Source organism: Amblyraja radiata, chromosome 21 (genome assembly GCF_010909765.2).
Source record: "Amblyraja radiata isolate CabotCenter1 chromosome 21, sAmbRad1.1.pri, whole genome shotgun sequence".
NCBI lineage: Eukaryota > Metazoa > Chordata > Chondrichthyes > Rajiformes > Rajidae > Amblyraja > Amblyraja radiata.
The window spans coordinates 12,247,032-12,266,598 of record NC_045976.1 but is presented as its reverse complement, the minus strand read 5'-3'; the positions used below and the strand labels follow the sequence as shown (position 1 = coordinate 12,266,598).

The window sequence follows — 19,567 nt, the reverse complement described above, 5'->3', positions numbered from 1 at the left end:
GTATCTGGGACATGTTGGCCGGTGTGGGCAAGTTGGGCCGAAAGACCTGTTTCCACACTGTGACTCTATATTCAGTACATTATACTTCACAATAATATCAGTGTTGTTAATAGCAACGCAGCACAAGGTTAAGCAAATACACCAAACCAAAGCTCCCATCCTAGTTTTAAAATCAAGTTCAAATTAAGAAATACAATACAGATCAAACAACTTATCCTTGAGCAAAACACAAGAATGTTTGCACTAGTGGGAGAGTCTAGGACCAGAGGCCATAGCCTTAGAATAAAAGGATGTACTTTTAGAACGGAGATGATGAGAAATATCTTTAATCAGAGGGTGGTGAATCTGTGGAATTCATTGCCACAGACAGCTGTGGAGGCCAAGTCAATGGATATTTTTAAGGCGCAGATAGACAGATTCTAGATTAGTAAGGATATCAGGGGTTATGGGAAGAAGGCAGGAGAATGGGGTTGAGATGAGTTGGTCATGATTTTCTGTCCAAACAGGTGTACGTCAACATTCTCCAGTTAATGTCCACGCTTTTAGCATCACAAATGTGTTCAAAGAAACAGCTTACTTTAAAAAAAGACACAAAGTACTGGAGTAACTCAGCAGGTCAGGCAGCGTCTCTGGAGAACATGGATAGGTGACGTTTCGGGTCGGGACTCTTCAGATTCATTCAAAAATGAGTCCGAAAAAGTTCTTGACCAAAAACATCACCTACCCATGTTCACCAGAGATGCTGCCTGACCCGCTCTTTGCTCCAGAGTTACTCCAGCTCTTTGCACCTTTTCCCGTAAACCAGCATGTGCAGTTCCTTGTTTATGGGTAGCTTACTGTTAAATTGAAATCCAAAGAGATGACCAAGAATAGTGCAAATGATAAACATTTGTGTGTGTGTCTTTGTACCTCAGAGTACTGGGCCTCTTCTTCTGTTTGCTGCCTTTACTGTCACTGATTGCACTGTCGATATCTGCGTGGATCATTTCAGCCTGAAAAAAGAGCATTTGGTCACAACATCACAGCATCGGTGACACCTCAAACCTCTAATTGCACTTTTCACTAACCGTGTGGGACTCATTTGTTGAACAAGAGTATCCATTCAACGGCTGCCAACTCCAGTGCAGTATTCAGTTTGTGCTATTTTTCAAATAAACCCAATGCCTTTTAGTGGACGGTTTAAATTTTACTGCAAGATAGCATTATAGTTATTTTTTCCTTTCAGGTAGAAGAAAGCAATCCCTGAACTAACAATTGAGACATTTAATCCTTTTTCTGATACACTGTTAAAAATAATCTTGGAAGTTATCCAAGTTCCATTAAAAATAAGTACTGACTAACATGTTGGGAACAGGGTGGGATCTTCCAAATACTACACGTTAAACAATATATGTTAGAGCATAGCCACGGTGACGCAGTGGTAGAGTTGCTGCCTTACAGCGCCAGAGACCTGGGTTCCATCCTAACTACGGGTGCTGTCTGAACGGATTCACCCCGAGACTTGCGTGGGTTTTCTCCGGGATCTCCGGTTTCCTCCTACACTTCAAAGACATACAGGTTTGTAGGCGAATTGGCTTGGTAAAGATTGTAAATTGTGAGTAGGATAGTGTTAGTGTGCAGGGATCACTGGTCGGCGCAGACTCGGTAGGCCGAATGGCCTGTTTCTGCGCTGCATCTCTAAATTAAACTACGGTGTCATTATACTAAACAATGCCAGAATTTGTCCTTTCTGGAAGAAAAGGCACTTAATAAATGTTCAGTTGACTACATCGTGATATGCAGCTTCAGAGGAAAAAACAATGAAACAATTTAACACCACTAAAGCAAGTGACCCAGTAATTATGACTAAAACATTTGAAAGGCAGCAAAACGGGATACAGGTGCACAACCTTTTATCCGAAAGCCTTGGGACCAGACACTTCTCGGATTTCGGAATTTTTCGGATTTCCGAATGGAAGATTTTTAGCGTAGATTAGGTAGGTAGCGCGGGCGGCTTGAAAAGTCTGGAGCGGCTGCCTCCTCCCCGGAGACCGGGGAATCATTGCAAATCATTGCTTAAATGTTAGTCAGTTAGTTTGGAGGGATTTTATGTGGTGGGGGGGGGGGGGGGGGGGTGAAGGGCGAAACTTTAATTCTTAGTCCCCTACTTGGTCGGAGAGGCGGGGAGCGGGCAATGCCTTTCCAGGTCGCCGTGCAGTAAGCTCCGGAGCGCTGTGGTCGCTGACTCCCAACATCGCGGAGCTGGGGGCTGCGGGCATCCGGCCGCGGGCGGCGCCGGTTGGAGCTCCGACCCCGGCAACTCTACCCTTGGCTGCGCGGCGCTCCAAATCCAGCATCGCCCGCGGCCGGACGCCCGCAGCCCCAGCTCCGCAATGTTGGGAGTCGGCGGCGTTGCAGCGCTGGGATACCAGCGGGGAGCGGGCAATGCCTTACCGGGTCGCCGTGCGGTAAGCTCCGGAGCGCTGTGGCCGCCGACACACAACATCGCGGAGCTGGGGCTGCGGGCGTCCGGCCGCGGGCCGCGCTGGATTTGGAGCGCCGCGCAGCCAGGGGTAGAGTTGCCGGGGTTGGAGCTACAACCGGCGCCGCCCGCGGCCGGACGCCCGCAGCCCCCAGCTCCGCAATGTTGGGAGTCGGCGGCCACAGCGCTCCGGAGCTTACTGCACGGCGACCCGGTAAGGCATTGCCCGCTCCCCGCCTCTCCGACCAGGTAGGGGACTAAGAATTAAAGTTTCCCCCTTCACCCCCCCCCCCCCCCTTCACATAAAAGCCCTCCAAACTAACTGACTAACATTTAAGCAATGATTTACAGATGTTTAAGTGTCTCTCCGGTCTCCGGGGAAGAGGCAGCCGCTACAGTAGGACAGACCTGGGTTGACCGTGGGTCGTTTCGGGTCAAGTTTGGTGCCAAACGCGAGCTTTGGTGTGCAGACGACATCCTGGAAAAAATGTCCGGTTTTCGGAGCTTTTCGGTTTCCGGAACTCCGGATAAAAGGTTGTGCACCTGTACTAACTAAACCCAAAAGGTTTCAGCATCTACAGGTATGTCAATTTTAAGCAATTTATATTTGTTAAACATGTAATATCTTGGGATTCATGATTATGGATTGCTCTTGTTCAGACAATACTTTCTTTCGATGCTTGCATTACAAAAAGACATTACTCATAATTTGTAAAAGTAAACCAAAGAAAAAGTTAATTGCTATTGTTAATAGCTACCGGATGAAGCAAATACTCCAAACCATAGCTCCCATTATAAAGGGGTTAAACACATTATAACTCACGGAGACTTCTTTGACTAATAGGTTAGGAAGACCTTTTTATTCCAGGCAATTCGCCCTAATGCCATCACAACCAAAATTAAAGTGCACCTGGGTCACTCTCCCCTTTTTCCTCCTCTATTTTAGAGCACTTTTGGCAGAGGTCTTCAAAGAAATACCTACCTACATCCTGGATAAGTGATGGTCAGCACTAGTGAAGAAATTGTTCATTGAAGTAGTTCATTTATAAACAGAGGTGAAAAAAGTTGTACGAAAACCCAAAAGCAATTTATGTTCTAATCCCTGTAAATGCAAAACATAACGACGTTCCAAACCCTCTTACCTGCAGTAGATGTGGAAGCATTAAATGCATCTTACTATTTTCATGTCCAACGCAGACTAGTAACACAAATAAAGAATCAAACAAATGCAGTTGCAAATAAAAGACTGACCAACCTTAACTTCATCGCATTGGAAAAGGTGAATATCTGGTTTGCCTTGGCCAGGTTCCTTGCAAACCAGTGCCAGGATGGAGTCATAGTTACAGGCATTCGTCACAGATTGAAAATGCTGGATTGTGTTAAAGGGAAAGTGCTCCAACTCATTCTGTAAAGAAAATGCAAGGAACATTTTTGTTCTCCCCTGAAACCATGAAGCAAACTATAACATTTATTGCTGAATTATCACCAGGTCCACACCCCAGATAGTAAAGCCCAAATTTTCCCTTTTCAAATGCAAGCATTGCAGATTTCCATCAATCCTCTTTGCTTATCTACCTAATCTCAGGCATTATCTCTTCTTCTTTACCATGCCCATATAAATCCAACATGTTCCTTATCATGCAGCAACCAGGATAGAGTTTTCTACACAAGGGTCTGCAGAGACTCAGTGTTTCCTAAGCAGCTTTAATTCAACACACAAAGGTTGTGGCCATTTGCTCTGTACATTTTATGGAGAACACGGAATAGCACAAGTAAAGGCCCTTCTGCCCACAATGTCAGTGCTGAACATGATGGCAAGACCATCACTTATCTACCTGCACATAACTTATATCCCTCCACTCCTTATGTATCCATATACCTATCCAAAAGTTTTTTTTAAATGCCACTAAGGTATCTGCTTCAACTACCAGTGCTATCCAGTCACTCACTGACCTCTGCACATCTTTTTTTAATCCTTTAAAAGGATATAAAGTTTAAATCCTTTAATCTTTGTCTCACTCACCTTACAGACGTATCCTTTTAGTGTTTGAGATTTCCATCCTGGGAAAAAGATTTTGTACTGATTGTTTAAGACTTCTCTGACTACCCCCACCCACATATTCTGGCTCATCTCCAGACGCATGTCAAACCTTACTCTTGTTATTTTCCGTGCCCAGGGCTAATTTAAAATCTTTACACATCCAAAAGATATTTACCAACCCATTGCAAATCTGTGGAGCCGCTACATCACAGCGCCAGAGGCACAGGTTCAATCTGATCTCGGGTGCTGTCTGTGTGAAGCTTGCACGTTCTCCCCAAGACTGTGTGGGTTTCTTCTGGTTTCCTCCCACATCCCAAAGATGAGCGTATATTTGTAGGTAATTTGGCCCTCTGGAAATTCCTCCTCGTGTGCAGGAAGTGGGATAACATAGAACTAGTGTGAACGGGTAATCAATGGGCGGCGTGGACTTGGTGGGTCGAAGAGCCCGTGTCCATGTTGTATCTTTTAATCAATCACTTAATTTACACAACAAATAGTAGCATCCCCAATGTAGAAAAGGCCCCATTCGACATCAATACAATTTTATCGCAACCTTTGCTTTCTCCAGTCCATTTCTGAAATCCTTTCCCTGCCTTATTTCATCCCAACTAACATGCAGAATAAAATCCATTGTGCATTATTAAGAGAGTCTTTTTATCTTTAGATGCAGTACCCATCTGTAATTAACCTTTCAAATAACACTTGCAAACATGTCACCACCCCACTGCTACCTATTCAGTATGTTGTCATTCGATAGGCAACGTCCATTGTACAGTACTTTATAAGTCATTAATATTTCTTCAAGAATGCATCTTTTTTTAACTGCAGACTCTTGGGCTCCTTAAAAGTGTTTCCAGGATAATTAATGTATTTTGTAAAAAGTGTTTCACTGTTCTTTTGTTGCTACCCTTTCATAAAAGAATCTAGTTCAAAGTCATAGCTGTTTGGAAAAGTCAGATTGCAGAGTGCAGTCACGCATTCACCAATTATTAACACAGCATAACAGACCGAATTCAATGGTTTCCAGTCCCCTTCTCGAGACTTGGGTGCAAAGGTCTCGACTGACATTGCACTGCATTAATAAGCGACTGCTAAACTGTCTGCTCTCTCAGTGGGAGGGTGAAAGATTCCATTACACCATTAGAAGGTCAGAAGCGTTCTCTCAGATATCCTGACAAATATTCATCTGTTAATCAAAACCATTGGAACAAACTGTTTAATGATAATCACCATGTTCCTTGTGGAAGCTTGTGACTACGTAAGTCCCCGTACAAGCATTACACAGGTAACCTTTCAAAAATAAGGCATCAGCTTTATTTATTTGTACTGAAGTGGTGAAAGGTACCTCAAGGGCAAGCTTTTCCTCCCCAATTTGTTTAGAGGTACAGCATGGAAACAGGCCCTTTGGCCCTCCCCATCGAGTCAATGCCAACCATTGATCACCTGTTCACACTCGTTCTATGCTATGCCACTATCAAATCCACTCCATACACACTAGTGTCAATTTACAGAGGCCAATTAACTTACAAACCTGCACTTCCTTGGGATGTGGGAGGAACCCGGAGCACCCGGAGGAAACCCATGCAGTCACAGGGAGAACGTGCAAACTCCACGCTGACAATGCTCAAGGTCAGGATGGAACCCAGGTCTCTGGTGCTATGAGGCAGTGGCTCGTCCCGCTGCACCACACATTTAATATGAATGAGAGAAACAATGGTTCGGGGAGCCTTCAGCACTGCACTCCAGCAAGTTGAACTGCAACATGGATTCCAATCCCTTTGAGGTTCAGTACACTTAATACAGATTTTGACTCTGGCTATAAATCAAAAGACGTGCATTTAACATTGTTGTGAACAATACTCATTCGAAAATGTCTGTCTACAGATTTACAAATTCAACAATTTACCTGAAATCTCACGAATAAGGTGCAAGCTTCGACAATAGCACTCAGTTTTAAGTAGATCTGTGACGTTAGTTGCTATTAGCCCCTGGGGAGCTCCTGTATTGAGGAACTCAATAACCTCAATGACTTCTGGCAAGCCATGGCTCTCGTGCCCATTAAACCCAGCTTCTCTCATACACTCTCATCTTCAGTCATTTCATATCTGCTAATCAAATCCATCACTTCAAAAAAAATGAACTTTGCAGGGCAAATGAAATGTCTTGACCTTTTGTTCCAAGACAATCGAGCCGGTCGGCGTCACCGGGAGGGAGCTGGAGACGTCGGACGCGAGGAGCAAGGGCCGGTAGGAGGGTGAACTGGGGTAATGGCTCTTGCACCTTCATGGCCGGCTACAGGGGGTGCCCCCGGGACACAACGAGGGCCGGGTGAGGAGAGGAGAGGGGTTTTGGTTTGCACTTTGCACTTTGTGTTTTGCTCAAGATTCCAACATCTGCAACTTCATGTGACTCGATTATTTTTCACTGCTGTCTAATCACCCAGGACCAATACATGCAGAGAATGTAGAGAATGGGTAAAGTTAATTCTCTGCAGTTTGATAAAACCAACAGTAATGCTCATTCAATTGTGAAGTGCGACTTCAGGCAAACAAAGTACATACAACGTCATTCAATACAAATACCCATACGTTCAGAATCCCAGTCATAAAGGACAAATTCGATCCGCCATTCGGCACGGAAATCCCAATGAGGCCGAGTTTGGCAGCCTTAACCGACCTAGGCGCCACATTTTCGGGGAGACTTCCAGGGGGTTAGGGAGATTTCAAGTGCACTCTCGAGAATTTGTCTGGATTAAAAGATCCGGATCACCAGTTGCTGGAAAATTGGTGGTGGACTTGCACTGGGGAGATTCACTCCGCCACTGGACATTATGAGGAGTCCAATGTCAGAATGATGTTGGGAAAATACTGGCCAGAACATTTAGAACTGCCTCGTTTTGTGCAACAAATCATGGACTTGGTGGCACTTAAGCAGAGAAATCCCAACAGTTTAGCACAGAAACTTCAGCATCTCGCAGCAAAGTCAATTCCACTATTTATATCGCGGGAGCATGGGAATAAAAGAGCACCAGTCTAATTTCACAATGTAATGCCAAAGCATTGTTTATGCTACCAAGATGTTAAATAGCCAGTGGCCATTGTGGAAAGACAGAATACTGCTCGGAATAGTTAACCAGAAATTCTCTGTCACTGACGGACAAGTGCAAAATGTATTCCTACACAACCAGTCTTCTGAGTATGTCTCACTTTTAAATCCTTAATCTATATTTTGTGGCCAATTAAAATTTATTTTAAATAACCATGAACCTTTTGTCACAAACCCAAGACAACTCAATTTATGCCTCCTTGAATTAAATTTAGGTTTGTAAAATTAAATGCTTTAAAATAATTAAATGCAGGCACTCAAGTGTCCTATAGATGGTGATGTGCACTGCATTATGAACAATACACATATGTCCTACACGTGATATACATAGTATATATTTTTTATAAGGGTTTAATAAAATAACATTTCCTGTAATAATTGGAATTGAAAGAATACATGCATACATTTGAAATATAATAAAGTATAAAATTAAAGGAAATTTGCATCTCAATTTGCTGAAATAATAATAACTGCAATTTAAATGATAATGTGCTTAAATAGATTTTGTAATACAATTTTACATGTATTTGATATCAATTTCACCCAATTGAGAATTAAGCCACAAAATGCATTAATACAAAAAATGTGTAAAATTGCAATACAAAATGTATCTATGAAATCTATAATCTATGAAAATTTAAATGACATTTATTATTATTTCAGCAAATTAACTACTTTGATTAACAAATGTATTTAATATCAATTTTACATTAAGAATTAAGCCACAAAATGCATTAATATCAAAAATGTGTAAAATTGTAATACAAAATCTATCTATAATACATTAACATTTAAATGACATTTATTATTATTATATTATTATTTCAGCAAATTAACTACTTTGATTAACAAATGGACCAAATCCTTCTCATGAATCACATTGTGATCCCTGGTTTGTGGCATCAAACAGATCAAACATATCAAAGACACATTTGAATTGGATAGATTTTAGACATAACAACAGATTTACAAATTATCTGTCTCTTTCACATCATGGCAGCCTCACCCAAGTAAGAGAATGCTACTTTGGTGCATCAAAGTAAATAATGTGTAAACTGATTCTCAAATCATTGTAAAAAAAATTAGACTTACTTTGCTCTCGAGATCAATCAGGCTGACGGATTTCTCATCGACCTGAAGTAACATGTCTTGGGTCCAGACCTTGCCTTTTGCATCAAGCAGTTTTAGTTTCCTTATGCCATCGTCTACTGTTATCATAGCATCCTTCCGATCCACAATAAATGTTGCCAAATGCTATTTTCAATACAGAAATTACTATTTTAAACTGTAGAAAATAATTCACAATTTCAGTCTGAAAAGTATATTCTAGCATCTTATTTCACAGAGATGTATTACATTTGAATCCTCCAATTGTTCTTCTGGCACTAAATATAAACTTGTTTGGAAAGGAGTCGGTTTTGACATACCAATAATCAATGGCATTACGCTTTCCATGAAGAAATCGATATCTATGTTTTTGTACTCCAAGTCTTATTTACGTTATATCATAAACATCACAGCACAAACTCATTAAATAGTATCAGACGCATGTGCAAATATAACTGAAGTCTATTTTAATTAAAGATCACACACTAAAAATATGTAACACCAATCAAGCAAAGCTGCAGGAAATCTGACAGAACTTAAAAAATCTACTTACCTCAACACGATACTGTGAAGTCTCTGACATTGCAACAGTTGATTTTGCATAGTTTTTTCTTTGTTCTGTAGAATTTAAAAAAAAACAATAACTTTATTCCATTCATCAGGTTCTCAGGTCATTTAAATCAAATTCTTCGCTTCATATTAACTCCCCTTCAACAAAGTTTAAGCAATAAGCTACTAAAGCAACATTTAAAGGCTTACTTGTTAAAGAATTCCTATTAAAGATAAATTTTAAATGAATATCCAAAGCAACTTAAGACTTCACTAACAATCTCTGAGCAGAGGAGTCAAGGCTTTAATGCATGCAGATCTTGAACAATTCATACCAGGTTCTAATGCATGTAATTTATCAAAATTAAATAGTTTGGGCTGTGGGAGGGAATATAAATTGGATAGGGAAACAATATGGATAAAATTAGAATAGACATCATATATTTAGTTCTATCAGCCAATAAAGATGGACATCTGGTGCAGTGTGCAATATGCAACTGATGTAATGTGCCTGTTTTGCAATTCCAGCAGATCCAATTTCATACGTTGTAATTTTTCCTGAAAATGAACAATTCCATGAAATCAATTACCAGTACTGGACACGGGCAGCACAGGTCTAGGTTAGCTTTGCTTTAATTACAAGTTGCGTCATGAAATCCAGCAAATAGTCAAGCATTTCCATGCACGAGTGTCAAACCAGTTTTGGATCAAATCAAGTTTAAATGCAAAATAAAAGATTGATGGTTTCTGCATCTTAAACCAGCAAATAATTTGTTAAAGATTTCTGTTTGCAAGGAAATGAGGAAGGACACACACGTATACTTTGCTTCTTGTCATTAGAAGAGTGGCTATATGATAAGATAATAAGATACTATATGATAAGATCCAAGTAGTGGAAGTACAAGACGTATAATGGCTGCCATAAACATGCATCTTCATGCTTGCAGATGTCATCACCGCGGGCTCTCGAAGACAGAAGAGGGGAGAATGGAGGGTAATATCCGGGCATTTTCAGAGATGGTGTAGCACAAGTAGAAAAAGGTGCTGACAACAGATACCGTGTCATTATTTGGATGGTAGCATACAAATTCCCACAGAAAACTACGCATAACAGAAGAGACACTGGAGAAATAAGGCTTTGCTATTTAACCATGCACGGTGACGCAGTAGTAAGGTTGCTGCCTTACAGCGCAAGAGACCCGGGTTCGATCCCGACCATGGGTGCAGTCTGTACGGCGTTTGGACATTCTCCCCGTGACCATGTGGGTTTTCTCTGAATTGTTCGGTTTCTTCAATTCTTAATTGGCTTAGTATAAATGTAAATTGTCTCTAGTGTGTGTAGAATAGTGTTAATGTGTGGGGATCGCTGGGTGGTACGGACTCGGTGGGCTGAAGGGCCTGTTTCTACACAGTATCTCTAAACTAAACTAAATTAAGCTAAGCAGGCTAAAAATGCCACTGACACAGACATGAAATAGGGTTCAATTTAGGTTCAATCATTTCAGTGCCGAGTACAGTGAAAACTCAATAGGACAGTGAATTACAAACTATTGTGGAAATTAATCCTTCATTAGTTCATATGTGTATGTGATGCAATAAGTTCATCAGCAGACAGTTGCAAGCATGGAGAATGTTTATAATAATGCAACAATGTAAAGTATAGTCTAGCTTATTAGGCTCATTCTATAGCTACCCCAAGAATAGTCCATCCTTCATGGTGTTTAGTTCAAAGATACAGCGTGGAAACCGGCCCTTCGTCCCACCGAGTCCATGCCGACCAGCGATCACCTGTCCACTAGCACTATCCTACACACTAGGGACAAATCACAATTTTTTTTACCAATGTTAATTAACACACAACCATGTGTGTCTTTGAGATGTGGGAGGAAACCGGAGCACATTAGGAGAAAAACCATGCAGTCACGGGGAGAACGTACAAGCACCCATAGTCGCGATCAAACCCGGGTGCTCTGGTTGCCTCCCACATCCCAAAGGCATGAAGGTGTGTAAGATCATAGGGACTGCAAATTGTCCCTAGTGTGTAGGGAGTGGATGAGAGTAGGATAACATAGAACTAGTGTGGACGAATGATCGATGGTCAGCATATTCCATGAGCTGAGGCACCAGATGCACCACGTTGGGCTCCTTAACGTTGTACGGGGCACTACTTGTACATAACGTGACCCTGACTGAAGAGGGACATGTGGTTCAGTAATCTGCTCCCCCCCCCCCCATCCAACCCCTACAACCAACCTTTTATTTTGCTTAATTTTAATGTTTTTTAACAAATCTATAGCAAATACGATAATCTTTAAATTAAAAAATATTCTTTAACTATTTATCTTCTTTTCGAGTGATTTTTCAAAAAAATGTTTGCCAGAAGAACATTTTGGGCAGTCAGGAGGAGAGCTTGCTAGACATGGTCACCTCCCATAGACATGGTCACCACACATGGACAACAGGCGGCACTGTGGCATAGCGGTAGAGTTGCTGCCTCACAGCGCCAGAGACCCGAGATCGATTCCAACTAGGGCCGCTTGTTTGCCCATTCCACAGATGCTGCCTGTGCAACTGAGTGTTTACAGCATTTCTTGTTTACTGCTAACTTTCGGCATCTGCAGTGTTTTGAGAGTTTAATTTAGTGTACATTGAGATACCTTAATTTAAAAAAAAAAAAGAACAAATTTTGTGCCTTAAATAACAATTCATGTACCTTTTTCACCTTGTCTCAAGAGTCATTAACTGTGACTATCAAATCAGCAGCGAACATTGAATAGCCAACAAAGTTGAAAACAAATAAACGCAAAATGACTCCGTGGAAGAGAAGGGAAATACTATAAAACAGCTAGTTAGTAAGATTAGGAAAATTTAAAGCAGCCAACTACTTTACAAATATGCATTTTAAAACCAAAAATACAATAAAATGCTCAGAAGTTGCATATTGCAAATTATTTGATAGATGGTATGGAAATGTTTTTAAAATTACACTAAAGATTTACAGTATGCCAAAGGACTTGTTCATATCTCAATCAGAAAATATCTATTTCAAGTATTCAAAGTATCTTTTCTCAAGACTCTTCAAATAAAAGTGAAACCATTACTTTCAGCTTATCATTCCGCCCACAGAACCGTACTTAACGGCATGTAAATCCAAGTCTTGTCTTATCTTTCTAGTCATCTTTCTAAAGTCTTGTCTGAAGAAAGTCTTGCCTGAAGAATATCTTGACATCGCTTATTCAGCTGATTGTGAATCCCAGTGCCTTTATTGCAGCCAAAATGGTGCCAGTATGTGAATCAATGAAGTAATAAGTTAAATGTATTAACTATTTTTTCCATCAATATACCTTCCTAATCTATGTGACCAATCAACTAATTTAATAAACTAACAGCGAAAAAGTGTAAATTCAACGTGTCTAAAATTTTAAATTTTTAAAATGAGAAAATCCAGTTTTTAAACTTTTAGAAATGCCTGTATGCTGCACTGGTAGGTACTGTCACAAGAAACAGCACTGGTGAATTCTAATACCCTGGGAGTGATGTTACCTCCACCTTCTCCATTATCAATGCCCTGCCATCTCAACATCAGGCCAAGTCAGTTGGAAATGAAAACATGAACTTGCAGCACAATTCACAAAACATTTGGAGACACAAGAGACTACAGATGCTGAAATCTGGAGCAACAAACAATCTGTTGGATGAACTCAGCACGTTGATCTGCATCTATGGGGGGGGAAAGGAAAGGCCGACGTTTCGGGCAAAATCCTGCATCAGGACTGAGAGTGCAGAAGGAAGATGGCAGGTATAAAAAGAGTCGTCGTTGTGAGATAGAAGCGATTGGAAGGGCAGAGGAGGGATGACAGGCATCCGTAGTTGGGTAGAGGAGGGAGAGGGTGGAGTTGGAAGGCAGAGTCAGGTAAATGATGGGTGCTTACGTTAGTTTATTTTACAGCATGGAAACAGGCCCTTTGGCCCACCAAGTCCATGCCGACTATCTAGGGGCAATTTACAGAGGCCAATTAACCTACAAACCCGCACATCTTGGGGATGTGGGATGTAACTGGTGCACCCTGAGGAAACCTACGTGGTCACAGGGAGGACGTGGCGACTCCACACAGACCGCACTAGAGGTCAGAAACAAGCCTGGGACTCTGGCACTGTGAGGCAGCAACTTTACCAGTTGCGCCACTGTGTAGCCTGTGGACGCAGACAGAAGAGAGAAACAAAAAGGTAACTGGAGTCAGGAGAGGGGAGGGGAAGGTGGAGACTGCAGCTGGGAGGTGATAAGTAGGTATGTTGCAAAGCCTACCTGAAGCGTCGTTGAATATCTGCCGCTGAGGTTGTGCGCGATTTTGGCGCCGTTTAGAGGGGGCGGGTTTAAAACGCGATTTTCTCTAGGCTGTTCAAATCGAAGATGTTCAGCCTAGTTAATTATTAACGAAAAATCGCTGAAAGACCCCGTCGCAAAAGCTATTATTAGTTTTAAAGGCCTCGTAAAATAGTTATAGTAGTTTAAAAATCAATCTCTGAACCCGCGACCACCCGCACCCGCAGGGTCTCATAAAGCAAATATCTGAAGGTAGGCTGTATATTTTTACATTAAAAAGGGCTTCTAAAGATCCCTTTATACAAAGTTTAATATTGCGAGTAGCTCAATTTGGCCCCATTATATCCCGCAGTATTTTTCTGGGCATTTGGGGCACAAAACTACCGCAATGTGAACGTTCTAAACCAGCGCGTTCCACGGGGACCCACTGGAAAGCTGATTTAAAATGGACTTTAATTTACAGCAATTGAACACTAAATTCCTTCCATTTGGTCTATAAATTAATGTAAATGAGATTTAAAAATCATGTTTTATTGTGAATTATTTGTGAATATTATTTGGACATTTAGGCTATTTAAAAATGTTAATCATTTATTAAGAGATGGATAGATGTTTAGATCTAGTAATTGAAGTCTGAAATTAGCTACAATTAGGTAACTAACTAATTATATGCTTTAATTTCAGGTCATCCAAGTAAGATTATTTTATATTTGTTTCAGAATGCTTCAATCTATGATAACTGAAAATTTCATTCAGTTCTCTTAATTTTTAAGAAAGTTATGGGCTTTTGACTGTTCACGATCACAGCTTTTTTGTTATGTCCATAGAAAATCAATAGGGAACAAGATGCTCATTTCCCAGTATGAAAATGGCCATAACTTTTTTAATACTTGAGATATGAAAGTGAATTAGGTGTCAAATTAAACTTATTTTTATGCTTTATCTGATGGGATAAATTGCAGACTTGATTTTTAAAATCTCAACATTTTGTAACATTGCTATGATAAGCAGAAACATAAACAGAATGTTGAATAGGTTAACACAGGGCAGGGTATTGGGATAACTAGCATCTACAACTTCTCATCAAGATCTCCAGGGCTCATGTAGTGTCATGCAGCAAAGTGCAGGAGATGCCATATGGGTGGGCGTTAAACGATCCTGGGAGAATGAGGAATGAGCAGGAGGATACTGAGTACAAGATGGCGTCATTCTTCATGTTGAAAAGGACACAGTACTGAAGGAAAAAATAGTATCCTCCGTGGTGGGAAATGGATAGATAACATGTCAGGATCGGATCCTTCCTCATTCTGAAGAGGGGTCCCAACCCGAAAAGGTGTCCGTTCATTTCTCTCCACAGAAACTCCACAGAAACTCTGCTGAGTTTTCCACCATTTTTTTTTTTTATGGACAGCAAACTCATGGATAACAAATAATTTGCACACAAGTAAACAGGCCTCCTGGAGGACAATATGGACATGAGAAGTCGTGCTAAATTCTTTGGCAGATGCCCAACCATTAACACCATGAAAAGCCAATTGAACAGCATCAGCCAGTCAGGCATTGCAGATAGAATTGCTGCTCACTGGAACAGTGACAAGGGCCTCAGTGGGCTTATTGGAGGTTGCCAAGACATGCAGAGTGGGACATTTTTTATGGAATGAATAAGAGCCTGGGAGAATAGGAATAGCGTAGGTTGATAAAGGAATATTGTAAAGTTCTAGTGGATGTTTGGAAGGGTTAAAAAGAGAGGTGAAAGGAGGCAAGGTTAAGAACAGGCAAGAAGGGGTAAAACATTGTGGGAACTGCAGATGCTGGTTAAACCGAAGACAGACACAAAAAACTGGAGCAACTCAGGGGGTCATGCAGCATCTCTGGAGAAAAGGAATATGTGACATTCTTCGGAAGGAAATGTCCGAAACGTCACCTATTCCTTTTCTCCAGAGATGCTGCCTGTCCCTCTGAGTTACTCCAGCTTTTTGTGTCTGTTTTAGGGGTAAAAATAGTCTGGGTTCAGCAACAACCAGACTGTGTCCATCAATGGGCACAGAAAACGTACAAAAGTAATGCATAACTTAATAGGTAATATATATATATATACACGTGTATTTCTTTCATTTATTTGGATTAAATTAAATTAAATGTTCATTTGTTACGAATAGATGAAAGTTAAGATTTCACAAGTAAAAGGGTGAACTGAACAATAAAAGCCCCACCAGATTTAAAGCTGCCAAATATCATGTCCTTTACATACATGGGTTTTTTTTTACCATATAAGGGTATACAGAATGCTTCCACAATAAAGCCAACTAGGAATAACACTGCTGCCTTCAAAGCATGAAAATCATGAAATCTTGTGCAACTAACTATTTTTAGGAACATGAGAAAATGTTCAGCAATTTGCAGCAACCTGCCAGATAGTTTATTTTTTGACTGCTACATCCTAGAGGGATTTCTTTCTCGAGTCCCATCTGATAGAGCAGGAATGGAGGAGAGTGCTAGTTATCCAAAAAAATAGGGCGCAGTCTGATTATCTCCGCAAATTCTATTCTCGTCCATGTTATAGATTTCCACAATTCCTAACCTTAAAGCCAGCAAGATGCATTTCAAAAGTGGCAGCATTGTAAATACACCAGCAATCGCTGAACAAACGCAGCATTTCATCAATTAAAGCAATTTAACTTCTAAACTAAGAGGAAATGAAGAACTAAAAAGATAATTGAACCTGCTTTTAATCTGATGGGTTCAGTGTAATATGAATTTACCAAGATTGTGTTAATTTGCCAGGTAAAAAGGCTAATTCCCTCTTACATTGGTAAGGAACTAATTTTAAAGTAATTAAATTTGCAGACTTCTAATGGAAAATTAGTTATATTTTAATTTGTCAGAAGAAGGGTCCTGATCGGAAACGTCATCCGCTCATGTTCTCCTGAGATGCTGCCTGACTCTGAGTTACTCCAGCACTCTGTGTCTTCTTTTGTAAGCCAACATCTGCAGTTCCTTGTTTCCACATCATCTCTCTGTTTTAATTTTGTTATTGAACAAGCCTGTTAAGCATACTGTAACGTGATACTTTCACATTGTAAATTCATCCTAAAATAACTGAATATTTTTGGTTTTTGCATAAAGTAGTATAAATAAAGTCACACAAGACAAACCAACCAGGGTTTGGTTCTACCTTTCTTTTTATGTTTTGAAGAATGTAAGAAGTACAGTCCATCAGCTCCTAAAACAAATAAAGGAAGCAAAATACTGAACTCACAGAAAACTACGACTAAATTAACGATAGCAACATTTCAAAATAATGCCGATGAAAACAGACAGATGCCAAAGAAGAAATTAAAAACTAAATCAAATAATTATTATTTTTCAACATATATTTTATAAAACTTATTGAATGGGATCATAACTAGCACTATCTTTACCCATTCAATCTAAAGAACACTTAACACTAAAAGGACACAATATGAAAACTGGAGTTATTTTTGTGGCAATATGTATCGACTTTGTCTCATACCAAATGATAATATCCGTTTTAAAATTCCCCCCCCCATCCTAAATATGAAAAAAATATTTCAACTTTAGACCACCTTGTGCCATAGTGATGAGCTTTTCAGTTTTATGGCAACAATTTTATTTACCATAATATTCAAGAGAAACCATAAAAATATTGCAGCAAACAGGCTGTTTATGACAGTCAGATACTATTCACGACTGCCCGCTCACATCCATTGCATGATGCACTGCTTGAGAATACCTGGCATCTTTACAAGAAAATTGCATGTCTGAATCTCGTTAGAATATTATCTTCCTAAGATTATTTAAGATGGAATGTAGTCGAAGTTGACTGTTCATGCCATTTTCATGACAAAGCACCAGTATTGATTGTACTTGTCACAAGCGAGAAGACATGCGTGTAAAAGTTTGATCAATTTCTCATAATTACATTAATTAGATGTAATGTGCAATTGAATTTTACCCATAACATAAACGATTGCTAAAACAGCTTTGAATGATGACCAGCTGACTTATACATTCAATTTGTATACTGAGGGTCATAACACATGCTTTTCATATAAACAGATTGTCAATACAGCCAATGCCTACATTTAGCAAGCATGTCAGATGTTATCTAGACTAATAAACAATAATTGAATTGGTTAATTCCTGGAACAATATAATTTTCCTGAAAACAAGAGCATAAAACTCCAAAAACAACACTGAAATTATTATTCTTGCCTAAAACGGCCATTCATTGAAATAACCAGGATTTTAATGGAATGGTTTACAAATCTTTTTATAACTTTGCCACAGTAAAGAGCATTTAAATGTTCTACAATGATCTCAAGATTACATGGAGCAAAGATTGCATTTTATTATGGAAAAGTATGGATTTGAAAATTATAGTTAAAAAGTCAGCTCTCATTATTGTACAGCATGCTTTCACAGTCTGAAGAAGGGTTTCGGCCCGAAACGTCGCCCATTTCCTTCGCTCCATAGATGCTGCTGCACCCGCTGAGTTTCTGCAGCAATTTTGTGTACCATGCTTTCACAAAGTTTAGTTTAGTTTAAAGAAACAGCATGGGAAAAAGGGTCCTTCAGCCCACCGAGTTCATCCTGACCATCGATCACCCATTCACACCAGTTCTACGTTAGCCCACTTTTTCATCCACTCCCTACACACTAGGGGCAATTTTAGAGAGGTCAATTAACTCGCATGTCTTTGGGATGTGGGAGGCGATCAGAGCACCCAGAGCAAACACACGTTGTCACAGGGAGAACCTGCAAACTTCACACAGCCAGCACCCTAGGTCAGGATCGAACCTGGGTCTCTGGTGCCGTGAGGTAGCAGCACTACCAACTGCGCCATTGTGCCGCGTTCAAATTAATAAAAGATTACAGACTTCTTTTAACTGACAGCAGATGAGAACTGTATCAGCCATTATTGTAGCCATCGCATGATCCTGACAGAAGGCCCAGAAGGGGTCACATATCGAGTTATATCTGCTAATACAAGTCCCTATCCCAGCCACCACAGCCAGTTCACCTCACCGCACTGCCAGAACCCACACTATTCACAATTAACCAACGACCTAACCTCATTGCAACCTTTGCAGTACTCCCTATTCAATCACAGCGAGCCACAAGCAGAAACTCCATAAAATAATCAGCACCAGCTAGTTGAGTAGGATAGAACTGCAGATGCACTGAAGATAGACACAAGATGCTAGAGTAACTCAGCGGGTCAGACAGCATCTCTGGAGACAAGGAATAGATGACATTTCGGGTCAAGGCCCTTCCTCAGACAGAGGCAGGGGGAGGGGGAGGGAAACGAGAGGTATGACAAAGCCTTTCTCGGTCTAAGGAAGGGTCTCGACCCAAAACGTCACCTATTCCTTTTCTCCAGAGATCAGTCTGAAGAAGGGCTTTGGCCCGAAACGTTGCCTATTTCCTTCGCTCCATAGATGTTGCTACACCCACTGAGTTTCTCCAGCACTTTTGTCCACCATGCTGCCTGACTCGCTGAGTTATTGCAGTTTTGTGTCTAGCACCAGCTAGTTGTGGTCTTCATGGAAAAATTGCAGAATTTAATTCTGAAAACACCAGTAAAAATTCCAGCAGAACATTAATTCCAGCAGAACAAAAAATTAATTATCCAAAGTTATAAATCAGGCTCACCACTCAACATTGCATGGTCTAAGGAAACAGAATATCCCTCTGACTCAGTGATGAAAGCCACAGGAAATATATTAGACATATAATTACATGTCTTGGCTGCATCAATATCCCAGTCCTGTCTATCTGTAAGTGGCCTAGAAAGATTTGGCACAACACAGCAGCACAATACTACAAAATACAAAGGAAGGGAAATATGGATCTCGTTATGAATACCATTAATAGAACCTTGCAGCAACTCATGAAAACATGCAAGTAAAAGCTTTACCAAATATGTACACAAACCAACTGAATTTATCCTTGTCTA

General features: G+C 40.4%; 1 protein-coding gene across 14 annotated transcripts in view; it reads right to left on the bottom strand.

Moving 5' to 3' along the window:
- eps8 (epidermal growth factor receptor pathway substrate 8) overlaps positions 1–19,567 on the bottom strand; it is a 148,856-nt gene that overhangs the window by 29,692 nt on the left and 99,597 nt on the right. For 8 of the 14 annotated variants that reach the window (XM_033039541.1, XM_033039544.1, XM_033039547.1 and 5 more), the window contains 5 exons: positions 16,763–16,810; positions 9,268–9,332; positions 8,700–8,861; positions 3,717–3,866; positions 910–992 (listed from right to left, as the gene is read on the bottom strand). In XM_033039541.1, coding sequence (XP_032895432.1) covers positions 910–992; positions 3,717–3,866; positions 8,700–8,861; positions 9,268–9,332; positions 16,763–16,810 — 508 coding nt within the window. The remainder of the gene's footprint in view (positions 1–909; positions 993–3,716; positions 3,867–8,699; positions 8,862–9,267; positions 9,333–16,762; positions 16,811–19,567) is intronic. The other 6 variants (XM_033039550.1, XM_033039545.1, XM_033039553.1 and 3 more) reach the window with 1 other exon arrangement.